At 39.6% G+C, this 14,005-nt stretch overlaps 1 protein-coding gene across 1 annotated transcript in view; it reads right to left on the reverse strand.

Moving 5' to 3' along the window:
* Positions 1-12,364: 12,364 nt before the first annotated feature.
* Positions 12,365-14,005, reverse strand: part of LOC139757305 (vitelline membrane outer layer protein 1-like) — a 35,915-nt gene continuing 34,274 nt past the window's right edge. The window contains exons 2-3 of the mRNA XM_071677691.1: positions 13,071-13,247; positions 12,365-12,657 (exon numbers count right to left, since the gene is read on the reverse strand). Of these exons, the coding sequence (XP_071533792.1) occupies positions 12,409-12,657; positions 13,071-13,139 (318 nt within the window). The 5' untranslated portion in view covers positions 13,140-13,247 and the 3' untranslated portion in view covers positions 12,365-12,408. The remainder of the gene's footprint in view (positions 12,658-13,070; positions 13,248-14,005) is intronic.

The following is a 14,005-nucleotide window of genomic DNA, read 5'->3' on the forward strand; positions in this document are numbered from 1 at the left end:
CTGCTGATGTTCTTTAATTACACTGGATACTCTGTTACGTAAATTAGAGATATATTGCCTATTACATACGCATAGAATTTCATTGAAATATCTACGTCTAATTGCTCCATAAGTGAATCCAATATTTGTGTTGTGAACGCATGGTCTTATACAACAAAATCAAGAGGCTCAGCCCATGAAAATGCTATAACAATGGACCTTTAAGATCCAATATCATGTAAGAAAGTGAGAGACAACAATTTAAGAGTATCAGGTTGTTAGTGGACAGATGCCCTTGTAGGAGTTCCCACGGCCCTCGCACCATGTGACGCCTTTCCCTCAGTTATCGAGGTAAATGTGTGATAAAATAGAACTCATACAACGCATCAATTCGAACATGCCGTATGGGTTCCACTGATATATCTATCATTTTACAAAGAAAATTAATGAGCATGATAAATAATATTACTTGTCCGTAGTCTGACAAATGCCATGGAAATCAAAAGAGAAAGAGCTAAAGAGGGGAAGCTACAAATGATTTCGATAATTCCCACACAAAGAGAGCAAGAAACAAATATAACGGAAAAGGAAGAAGAGACAAAGAAACTAGAAAAATATTGTGGATAACACAAAATTCAGTCCAAACTCCTCCACATACCCATTAGGGGTATATTGTCAGGTAAAGAGTAGCAAATAAGGCTAAAGGAGTCAGAGGGAAGAGTTGTAGAGGATGTGACAGTAGGGAGAGGTCTGGGAAAGCAAAGAAATATCTTGGCAAAACACACATAGAACACAGAAGGGTCTTGAACCATAAGGTCCAGGTGAAATTTCTCCCTATGTGCTGAGGATGTTTAGAAATGCACATGGCATGTTCAGGATGTCGCTGGAGAAGGGTGAAGTGTCAAGGGACAATCATTGTATCTAGCTTTAAGCAAGATCGGAAGGACGTGGTGACCTGGTCCTCCTGATGAGCATGATCGATAAGGTAATGAAAATATGATGAGAAAGTAAATGTATGACTACCTGCAAAGGAGAAACTAGCTAAGTAAAAGACAGCACGGTTTTAGATAAGAAAGATCGTGTACAACGAAGCTCTTAGGTTTCTATGAGCGTGAATTTCTTTCTAGACAAAAGAGAAGGCTAAGTATTTTGTCTGCATCTGGACTGGCAAAAAGCATTTGACACCGGCCACATAGGATGCTGGTAGAGAAGTTGGATCATCAGGCAGGAATAAGGGAAAACATTTTTGATAGAGATAAAGTTATTTACGTCAAAGGAAACAAAGGAGGCTTCTCAGTGTTGTTACAGTTATCTCCCCTTTTTATTGTTTTAGTTATCCATTATATCTTATTCAGTTTTCTTTGAGAAATGCTATGTTCAGTTTTCTAAGTGTACATTATATTGTTTTGAAGAATCTTATTATTGCACGTTAAAGTAGGAAATTTTGCTTACTAGATTGTGAATGGATAATAATAGATATTTTCACTATCATTACAAATCATTGAAGCTCAAAACATATGTAAGAGACAAGAGGAAGTAATAGGAAGCATTTGTATAGAAAGTGGAATAAGGCCAATTCTCTCTCACGAATGGTCACGAAGAAAGATGTGATACAAAGCCATTGGTAAATTTGTAATGTTGATCTGTATACATCTCAGTTATTTCAAATACTTGTGTTATATAACTGAGGCCAGTATAGTTGCCAAAGATTTGTTAAGTAAAGTATGATAGAGAGAGCTCACTGTTTCGGGTAAATTGTATTATTTATATTCAAAGAAAGCCCATGTTTATTATGTTATTATAGAAATATTCTTATAACTTTCTACCACTGTGTTCGGTATTTGACCAACGTAACAAGAAGGTAAAGAGTGTGAGTAATTACCGCCGTCAGGTGTCAGAAGTTAGGCAGATGGTAAGGGAATCTGCTTCTAGCCCAAAGCTCTCTGTTAACAGAAGTCATTAGACCAGAGTTATCTTTTAATGGGCCTACGGGCTGATTATACATCCTTTAATTAAGGGGTGGAGGCAGGACGTAACATGGGGGCCAGCTGTCCGGGAGCTGAAAATGTGAAACCAAGCATATGTGATCAAGTTTCACCGAAGTGTTTTGGGTACCCTACTGTGTTCTCTTGAAATATATGGAGATTTCTCTAAACAGGTAAGTGCTCATACTTTTGAATATAGTGTGTTTAAACATGGCAGTAACGTTAAGAAGTTTATTGAAACCCATGATATACATTTTCTGTACCAGTTAGCCATTAGTCAGCTGGTGGCTGACTCATATCTCTTTTGGGAGGAGGATGTTACAATTATCTCCCCTCTTTACCAATAGTTGTTTTTGTTATCCATTATGTGTTATTCAGTTTTGTTTAAGAAATGATATCTTCAGTTATCTAAGTTACATTATCCAGTGTACATTATATTGTTTTGAAGAATCTTATCATTGTATGTAATAAGAGGATTTTTTTTACTAGATTGCAAATGAATTAATGATAGATATTTTTACCATCATTGCAAATTATGGAAGGACAAAACATACGTAAGAGACAAAAGAAGGGAATAGGAACCATTTGTATACAAACCGGAAAAAGACCAATCCTCTCACGAACGGCCAGTAAGACAGATGTGATGCAAAGCTGTTTGTAAATTTATAATGTTAATCTGCACACATCTCAGTTATTTCAAATACTTATGTTATATGACTGAGGCCAGTACATTTGCCAAAGAGTTGTTAAGTAAAGTACGATACAGAGCGCTCAATGTATCAAGAGTAAATTGTATTATTTATGTTCAGAGAGAGAGAGAGAGAGAGAGAGAGAGAGAGAGAGAGAGAGAGAGAGAGAGAGAGAGAGAGAGAGAGAGAGAGAGAGAGAGAGAGAGAGCGCCCATGTTTATTATGCTATTATACAAATATTCTTATAACTTTTTACCACTGTGTTTGGTATTCAACCAACGTAACAAGAAGGGAAAGAGTGTAAGTACGGTCGCCAGCTGTCAGATGTTAGGCAGATGGTAAGTGAATATGTGTCCAGCCCAAATCTCTATTAACAGAAGCCATTATTTCAGAGTTATATGTTTTAATGGGCCTATAGGCTGATTATACACCCGTTAATGTAAGAGGTGGAGGCAGTACGTAACAGTGCCGAATAGACTGGACCCTTTTCTGAATACGTGTGCAAAAGGTGAAAAAAAAGTCAATGGGGAGACAAAAAACAAAAACGAAGATTGCATCTACCTAAAAGGGGTTATACACAAGCTAAAAAGATAGTCTGATACAAGATTGATAAAATTCGACCCAAGCATAAACAGTGTAATGACGATGCAATACATCGAAAGAAGACTTCGAAACGAATATCATCCGGCAGGAAATAATATGCAGGACACATCGTGTAAAAGAACCTGGGAATAGACATCATCCGTCACGTCTCGCCAGTCCCACGTTACAAGAAAAGGTAAACAAACCAATATATATATATATATATATATATATATATATATATATATATATATATATATATATATATATATATATATATATATATATATATATATATATATATATATATATATATTTATCCCTGGGGATAGGGGAGAAAGAATACTTCCCACGTATTCCCTGCGTGTCGTAGAAGGCGACTAAAAGGGGAGGGAGCGGGGGGCTGGAAATCCTCCCCTCTCGTTTTTTTTTTTAATTTTCCAAAAGAAGGAACAGAGAATTGGGCCAGGTGAGGGTATTCCCTCAAGGCCCAGTCCTCTGTTCTTAACGCTACCTCGCTAATGCGGGAAATGGCGAATAGTTTGAAAGAAAGAAAGAAAAGATATATATATATATATATATATATATATATATATATATATATATATATATATATATATATATATATATATATATATATATATATATATATATATATATGTATTCCCTGGGGATAGGGGAGAAAGAATACTTCCCACGTATTCCCTGCGTGTCGTAGAAGGCGACTAAAAGGGGAGGGAGCGGGGGGCTGGAAATCCTCCCCTCTCGTTTTTTTTTTTAATTTTCCAAAAGAAGGAACAGAGAATTGGGCCAGGTGAGGGTATTCCCTCAAAGGCCCAGTCCTCTGTTCTTAACGCTACCTCGCTAATGCGGGAAATGGCGAATAGTTTGAAAGAAAAAAGAAAGAAAGATATATATATATATATATATATATATATATATATATATATATATATATATATATATATATATATATATATATATATATATATATATATATATATATATTGTACAAAGGCAAAGGGGATAAGAGTGAGTGCTCAAATTACAGAGGTATAAGTTTGTTGAGTATTCCTGGTAAATTATATGGGAGGGTATTGATTGAGAGGGTGAAGGCATGTACAGAGCATCAGATTGGGGAAGAGCAGTGTGGTTTCAGAAGTGGTAGAGGATGTGTGGATCAGGTGTTTGCTTTGAAGAATGTATGTGAGAAATACTTAGAAAAGCAAATAGATTTGTATGTAGCATTTATGGATCTGGAGAAGGCATATGATAGAGTTGACAGAGATGCTCTGTGGAGGGTATTAAGAATATATGGTGTGGGAGGCAAGTTGTTAGAAGCAGTGAAAAGTTTTTATCGAGGATGTAAGGCATGTGTACGTGTAGGAAGAGAGGAAAGTGATTGGTTCTCAGTGAATGTAGGTTTGCGGCAGGGGTGTGTGATGTCTCCATGGTTGTTTAATTTGTTTATGGATGGGGTTGTTAGGGAGGTGAATGCAAGAGTTTTGGAAAGAGGGGCAAGTATGAAGTCTGTTGTGGATGAGAGAGCTTGGGAAGTGAGTCAGTTGTTGTTCGCTGATGATACAGCGCTGGTGGCTGATTCATGTGAGAAACTGCAGAAGCTGGTGACTGAGTTTGGTAAAGTGTGTGAAAGAAGAAAGGTAAGAGGAAATGTGAATAAGAGCAAGGTTATTAGGTACAGTAGGGTTGAGGGTCAAGTCAATTGGGAGGTGAGTTTGAATGGAGAAAAACTGGAGGAAGTGAAGTGTTTTAGATATCTGGGAGTGGATCTGGCAGTGGATGGAACCATGGAAGCGGAAGTGGATCATAGGGTGGGGGAGGGGGCGAAAATTCTGGGAGCCTTGAAGAATGTGTGGAAGTCGAGAACATTATCTCGGAAAGCAAAAATGGGTATGTTTGAAGGAATAGTGGTTCCAACAATGTTGTATGGTTGCGAGGCGTGGGCTATGGATAGAGTTGTGCGCAGGAGGATGGATGTGCTGGAAATGAGATGTTTGAGGACAATGTGTGGTGTGAGGTGGTTTGATCGAGTAAGTAACGTAAGGGTAAGAGAGATGTGTGGAAATAAAAAGAGCGTGGTTGAGAGAGCAGAAGAGGGTGTTTTGAAATGGTTTGGGCACATGGAGAGAATGAGTGAGGAAAGATTGACCAAGAGGATATATGTGTCGGAGGTGTAGGGATCGAGGAGAAGAGGGAGACCAAATTGGAGGTGGAAAGATGGAGTGAAAAAGATTTTGTGTGATCGGGGCCTGAACATGCAGGAGGGTGAAAGGAGGGCAAGGAATAGAGTGAATTGGATCGATGTGGTATACCGGGGTTGACGTGCTGTCAGTGGATTGAATCAAGGCATGTGAAGCGTCTGGGGTAAACCATGGAAAGCTGTGTAGGTATGTATATTTGCGTGTGTGGACGTATGTATATACATGTGTATGGGGGTGGGTTGGGCCATTTCCTTCGTCTGTTTCCTTGCGCTACCTCGCAAACGCGGGAGACAGCGACAAAGCAAAAAAAAAAAAAAATATATATATTATCCCTGGGGATAGGGGAGAAAGATACTTCCCACGTATTCCCTGCGTGTCGCAGAAGGCAACTAAAAGGGGAGGCAGAGGGGGGCTGGAAATCCTCCCCTCTGGTTTTTTTTTTTTTTAATTTTCCAAAAGAAGGAACAGAGAACGAGGCCAGGTGATGATATTCCCTTAGAGGCCCAGTCCTCTGTTCTTAACGCTACCTTGCTAACGCGGGAAATGGCGAATAGTTTGAAAGAAAAGGATATATATATATATATATATATATATATATATATATATATATATATATATATATATATATATATATATATATATATATATATATATATATGCTTTGCTTTGTCGCTGTCTCCCGCGTTAGCGAGGTAGCGCAAGGAAACAGACGAAAGAATGGCCCAACCCACTCACATACACATGTATTTACATACACGTCCACACACGCAAATATACATACCCATACATCACAACGTACACATATATATACACACACAGACATATACATATATACACATGTACATAATTTATCCTGTTTGCCTTTATTCATTCCCATCGCCACCCCGCCACACATGAAATAACAACCCCCTCGCCCCTCATGTGTGCGAGGTAGCGCTAGGAAAAGACAACAAAGGCCACAATAGTTCACACTGTCTCTAGCTGTCATGTAATATTGCTTCGAAACCACAGCTCCTTTTCCACATCCAGGGCCCACAGAACTTTCCATAGTTTACCCCAGACGCTTCACATGCTGTGGTTCAATCCATTGACAGCACGTCGACCCCGGTATACCACATCGTTCCAATTCACTCTATTCCTGGCACGCCTCTCACCCTCCTGCATGTTCAGGTCCCGATCACTTAAAATCTGTTTCACTCCATCTTTCCACCTCCAACTTGGTCTCCCACTTCTCCTCGTTCCCCCCACCTCTGACACATATATCCTCTTGGTCAATCTTTCCCCACTCATTATCACCATATGCCCAAACCATTTCAAAACACACTCTTCTGCTCTCTCAACAACACTCTTTTTATTACCACACATCTCTCTTACCCTTACATTACTTACTCGATCAAACCACCTCATACCACATACTGTCCTCAAACATCTCATTTCCAGCAAATCCACCCTCCTCCGCACAACTCTATCCATAGCCCACGCCTCGCAACCATATAACATTGTTCGAACCACTATTCCTTCAAACATACCCATTTTTGCTTTCCGAGATAATGTTCTCGACTTCCACACATTCTTCAACGCTCTCAGAACTTTCGACCCCTTCCCCACCCAATGATTCACTTCCGCTTCCATGGTTCCATCCGCTGCCAGATCCACTCCCAGATATCTAAAACACTTCACTTCCTCCAGTTTTTCTCCATTCAAACTTACCTCCTAATTGACTTGTCCCTCAACCCTACTGTACCTAATAACCTTGCTGATATTCACATTTACTCTCAGCTTTATTCTTACACACACTTTAGCAAACTCAGTCACCAGCTTCTACAGTTTCTTACATGAATCAGCCATCAGCGCTGTATCATCAGCGAACAACAACTGACTCACTTCCCAAGCTCTTTCATCCAACACAGACTGCATACTTGCCCCTCTTTCCAAAACTCTTGCATTAACCTCCCTAACAACCCGATCCATAAACAAATTAAACAACCATGGAGACATCACACACCCCTGTCGCAAACCTACATTCACTGATAACCAATCACTTTCCTCTCTTCCTACACGTACACATACCTTACATCCTCGATAAAAACTTTTCACTGCTTCTAACAACTTGCCTCCCACACAACATATTCTTAATACCTTCCACAGAGCATCTCTATCAACTCTAACTAACAACTCTAAGTTGTGTGGGGCCTGGATGTGGAAAGGGAGCTGTGGTTTCGGGCATTATTGCATGACAGCTAGAGACTGAGTGTGAATGAATGGGGCCTTTGTTATCTTTTCCTAGTGCTACCTCGCACACATGAGGGGGGAGGGGGATGGAATTCCATGTGTGGCGAGGAGGCGATGGGAATGAATAAAGGCAGACAGTGTGAATTGTGTGCATGGGTATATGCGTATGTGTCTGTGTGTGTATATATATGTGTACATTGAGATGTATAGGTATGTATATTTGCGTGTGTGGACGTGTATGTATATACATTGTGTATGGGGGTGGGTTGGGCCATTTCTTTCGTCTGTTTCCTTGCGCTACCTCGCAAATGCGGGAGACAGCGACAAAGCAAAAACAAATATATATATATATATATATATATATATATATATATATATATATATATATATATCTTTTCTTTCTTTCATACTATTCGCCAGTTCCTGCGATAGCGAAGTAGCGTTAAGAACAGAGGACTAGGTCTTTGAGGGAACATCCTCGCCTTGCCCCCTTCTCTGTTTGTTCTTTTGGAAAATTAAAAAAAAAAAAAAAGAGAGGTGAGGATTTTCAGCCTCCACTCCCTTCCCTTTTAGTCGCCTTCTACGACACGCAGGGAATACGTGGGAAGTATTCTTTCTCCCCTATCCCCAGGGATAATATAATATATATATATATATATATATATATATATATATATATATATATATATATATATATATATATATATATTCAATGGCACCCTATATATATATATATATATATATATATATATATATATATATATATATATATATATATATATATATATATATATATATATATATATATATATATATATATTTTTTTTTTTTTTTTTTTTTTTTTTTTTTATACTTTGTCGCTGTCTCCCGCGTTTGCGAGGAGGTAGCGCAAGGAAACAGACGAAAGAAATGGCCCAACCCCCCCCCATACACATGTATATACATACGTCCACACACGCACATATACATACCTACACAGCTTTCCATGGTTTACCCCAGACGCTTCACATGTCTTGATTCAATCCACTGACAGCACGTCAACCCCGGTATACCACATTGCTCCAATCCACTCTATTCCTTGCCCTCCTTTCACCCTCCTGCAAGTTCAGGCCCCGATCACACAAAATCTTTTTCACTCCATCTTTCCACCTCCAATTTGGTCTCCCTCTTCTCCTCGTTCCCTCCACCTCCGACACATATATCTTCTTGGTCAACCTTTCCTCACTCATTCTCTCCATGTGCCCAAACCATTTCAAAACACCCTCTTCTGCTCTCTCAACCACGCTCTTTTTATTTCCACACATCTCTCTCACCCTTACGTTACTTACTCGATCAAACCACCTCACACCACACATTGTCCTCAGACATCTCATTTCCAGCACATCCATCCTCCTGCGCACAACTCTATCCATAGCCCACGCCTCGCAACCATACAACATTGTTGGAACCACTATTCCTTCAAACATACCCATTTTTGCTTTCCGAGATAATGTTCTCGACTTCCACACATTCTTCAAGGCTCCCAGAATTTTCGCCCCCTCCCCCACCCTATGGTCCAATTCTGCTTCCATGGTTCCATCCGCTGCCAGATCCACTCCCAGATATCTAAAACACTTCACTTCCTCCAGTTTTTCTCCATTCAAACTCACCTCCCAATTTACTTGACCCTCAACCCTACTGTACCTAATGACCTTGCTCTTATTCACATTTACTCTTAACTTTCTTCTTCCACACACTTTACCAAACTCCGTCACCAGCTTCTGCAGTTTCTCACATGAATCAGCCACCAGCGCTGTATCATCAGCGAACAACAACTGACTCACTTCCCAAGCTCTCTCATCCCCAACAGACTTCATACTTTGGTCGAGGTGGTGTGCAAAGTGAGAGGGTTAGGGAAAATGATTTGGTAAACAGAGAAGAGGTAGTAAAAGCTTTGCGGAAGATGAAAGCCAGCAAGGCAGCAGGTTTGGATGGTATTGCAGTGGAATTTATCAAAAAAGGAGGTGACTGTATTATTGACTAGTTGGTAAGGTTATTTAATGTATGTATGACTCATGGTGAGGTTCCTGAGGCTTGGCGGAATGCGTGCATAGTGATAATTGTACAAAGGCAAAGGGGATAAGAGTGAGTGCTCAAATTACGGAGGTATAAGTTTGTTGAGTGTTCCTGGTAAATTATATGGGAGGGTATTGATAGAGAGGGTGAAGGCATGTACAGAGTATCAGATTGAGGAAGAGCAGTGTGGTTTCAGAAGTGGTAGAGGATGTGTGGATCAGGTGTTTGCTTTGAAGAATGTATGTGAGAAATACTTAGAAAAGCAAATGGATTTGTATGTAGCATTTATGGATCTGGAGAAGGCATATGATAGAGTTGATAGAGATGCTCTGTGGAAGGTATTAAGAATATATGGTGTGGGAGGTAAGTTGTTAGAAGCAGTGAAAAGTTTTTATCGAGGATGTAAGGCATGTGTACGTGTAGGAAGAGAGGAAAGTGATTGGTTCTCAGTGAATGTAGGTTTGCGGCAGGGGTGTGTGATGTCTCCATGGTTGTTTGATTTGTTTATGGATGGGGTTGTTAGGGAGGTGAATGCAAGAGTTTTGGAAAGAGGGGCAAGTATGAAGTCTGTTGTGGATGAGAGAGCTTGGGAAGTGAGTCAGTTGATGTTTGCTGATGATATAGCGCTGGTGGCTGATTCATGTGAGAAACTGCAGAAGCTGGTGACTGAGTTTGGTAAAGTGTGTGAGAGAAGAAAGTTAAGAGTAAATGTGAATAAGAGCAAGGTAATTAGGTACAGTAGGGTTGAGGGTCAAGTCAATTGGGAGGTAAGTTTTAATGGAGAAAAACTGGAGGAAGTTAAGTATTTTAGATATCTGGGAGTGGATCTGGCAGCGGATGGAACCATGGAAGCGGAAGTGGATCAGAGGGTGGGGGAGGGGGCGAAAATCCTGGGAGCCTAGAAGAATGTGTGGAAGTCGAGAACATTATCTCGGAAAGCAAAAATGGGTATGTTTGAAGGAATAGTGGTTCCAACAATGTTGTATGGTTGCGAGGCGTGGGCTATGGATAGAGTTGTGCGCAGGAGGATGGATGTGCTGGAAATGAGATGTTTGAGGACAATGTGTGGTGTGAGGCGGTTTGATCGAGTAAGTAACGTAAGGGTAAGAGAGATGTGTGGAAATAAAAAGAGCGTGGTTGAGAGAGCAGAAGAGGGTGTTTTGAAATGGTTTGGGCACATGTAGAGAATGAGTGAGGAAAGATTGACCAAGAGGATATATGTGTCGGAGGTGTAGGTAGGGAACGAGGAGAAGTGGGAGACCAAATTGGAGGTGGAAAGATGGAGTGAAAAAGATTTTGTGTGATCGGGGCCTGAACATGCAGGAGGGTGAAAGGAGGGCAAGGAATAGAGTGAATTGGAGCGATGTGGTATACCGGGGTTGACGTGCTGTCAGTGGATTGAATCAAGGCATGTGAAGCGTCTGGGGTAAACCATGGAAAGCTGTGTAGGTATGTATATTTGCGTGTGTGGACGTATGTATATACATGTGTATGGGGGGGGGGGTGGGGCCATTTCTTTCGTCTGTTTCCTTGCGCTACCTCGCAAACGCGGGAGACAGCGACAAAGTATAATAAATAAAATACATAATATATATATATATATATATATATATATATATATATATATATATATATATATATATATATATATTCCTATGAGTCCACGGGGAAAGTGAAACACGAAAAGTTCCTAAGTGCACTTTCGTGTAATAATCACATCATCAGGGGAGACACAAGAGAGAAATATAACAGTCAGTTGATATACATCGAAGAGACGAAGCTAGGACGCCATTAGGTAAACATATATATATATATATATATATATATATATATATATATATATATATATATATATATATATATATATATATATATATATATATATATATCCCTGGGGATAGGGGAGCAAGAATACTTCCCACGCATTCCCTGCGTGTCGTAAAAGGCGACTAAAAGGGGAGGGAGCGGGGGGCTGGAAATCCTCCCCTCTCGTTTTTTTTTTTTAATTTTCCAAAAGAAGGAACAGAGAATTGGGCCAGGTGAGGGTAGTCCCTCAAAGGTCCAGTCATCTGTTCTTAACGCTACCTCGCTAATGCGGGAAATGGCGAATAGTTTGAAAGAAAAGAAATATATATATATATATATATATATATATATATATATATATATATATATATATATATATATATATATATATATATATATATATATATATATATATATATATATTTATATGTATATATATATATGCTACCCCTCTCAGAGCAGGTTCTGTTTGATCCACTTGAGATACAACGTCGTCTTATTGACGACCTAAGGAATAACTCTCCAACACACTTGGAGAGGTTCACTTTACAATGACACAAGGCATTCTGGTGATATCTGACCATATTACCAAGAAGTAATAACACATTGAATCGATGTAAACTACTTCACCAATAAGTGCCAGGGACCAAACCTGGTACCAAGTGTGCTTCATATGATTGGTTTAGACCATGGACAGCACGACGCTGTCCGTATACCACTAAGTTCCAGTCCATTCTATACCATACTGTGACTGAAATGGACAAATAATGACACGTGTAAGGAACTATCAAAGTAATTCATTTGAAATATCACAGACAATTGCCAGACTTTTATTCATCAACCAGAAAGGACATCATGTTAAGCAGGAAAGTCACAGCACTTGAACCTGACATCATTAAGAGCTGTATCATCTGTAAAAGTTCCCTGGTTCTCCTGAACAAGGGTAATGATGCCGCAAATAACCTTCCCGTCATGGCAGTAGGATGGTCCCAGCCAGTGGCCCCACATATTACCTGGCCCCTCAATGTAGTTTGTTTCATCGGTACAGTACATCCGGAGAGCATTGGCAGCCGTGTTGTCACCTATGCTTCCCTCGTCAGCATGACTCTAGGAGACGAGGAGTCAGTAGTAAGAAAGAGTAAGAGGGAAAATCAGGCAAAGAAGAAAACAGATATGCAATAATTGTGTGACTAAGCAAGGTTTTCAAATGATGTGTGGCGAGTTATGCTCGATTTTTGTAGGGAGGGTAGTTAAACTTACATTCATTTTTGTCTACTAATGGAGCCTAAATACTTAAGATGATTAAAGTAGCAATTACTTTAACTAACTTAAGGCAATGAAAAGTATATGTGGATTCCTAGCTGCAGAGCTGAGTTCCAGCTACCTTCAGATGGCAGGTAATGAAGTGAACACTTGTCACTGTCACGTGACTGAAGGAAAAGATATTACATGATCACATCTACTAGGATAAAGCGTCAATTATGCAAGCGTCATAGACAACGAGATGTTTAAAGAGTTACCTTAAGATCGTAACCTCTAAGGTAGCCAGTCTGACAGTAGTCGGAGTCCCTCCAGGATCCTCTGGCCATGACAGAGGAAGTGATTTCACCAGTCTGTACCCCAGCGACAGTGCGACAGAACAGCTTGATGCCATTGATGCTTGTGTCATCGTCAAACACACCATGCTGACGTTCCAGCTGTTGAACACACATGTAGTAAAATCACACGAATCACTGACATTACCTTTCTTTTGTTTATCCATTGACAATGGTAACGGAATGTTATGTACACATGTTCTTTTTTTCATGTGTATTTGCAAAACGTATTCTTGAATGCTTAAGCTAGATTTATGTTCAATAGTTATTCAGTGCCAGTTATCCTCCCCATTAAGACATTAATTAAGATATTAAGTTGAATGTTAGTTGCCATTGTTTACAAGCCCTGTAATACGTTTACATCCATCATCCATTTCTTGTTAATACTCAAACCTACCTCTTTTGATCTTGCTGTGGGTCATAAAAGTTTTTAGTTTGTTCTTCACCTTTACACTGAATTTAAGAAATGGGGAGTATGAAGGCAAATGATTCCCAGTTTGATAAGCACTGCTGTAGCAAGATGTGCTCACCATCAGAATAGACATGCTAAATACTCTCCAAATATATCCTCACTGCTGTCTCAGCAGTGATCTTATGATAAAAGTAATTCAGTCTTCATATGCACACAACTATCATTCTATTCCTTCCTATTAGACCAGCATAAAAGCTATTTACTCGCCTATTGGGACCCTGTCTCGTGTACATATATTCTTCCTTTGTGCAAAGACAATCTTATACGTCCAATGAGCGATCGTTATCCTGACCCCTGGTAGGCTGAAGTTTGATGTGAACGATTGTTTCGTTATAGTTGGTACTTCTGATTATCTATTGTATTTCTCACACATTACAAAATTCCTTCC

This window comes from Panulirus ornatus, chromosome 25 (genome assembly GCF_036320965.1).
Source record: "Panulirus ornatus isolate Po-2019 chromosome 25, ASM3632096v1, whole genome shotgun sequence".
Classification (NCBI taxonomy): domain Eukaryota; kingdom Metazoa; phylum Arthropoda; class Malacostraca; order Decapoda; family Palinuridae; genus Panulirus; species Panulirus ornatus.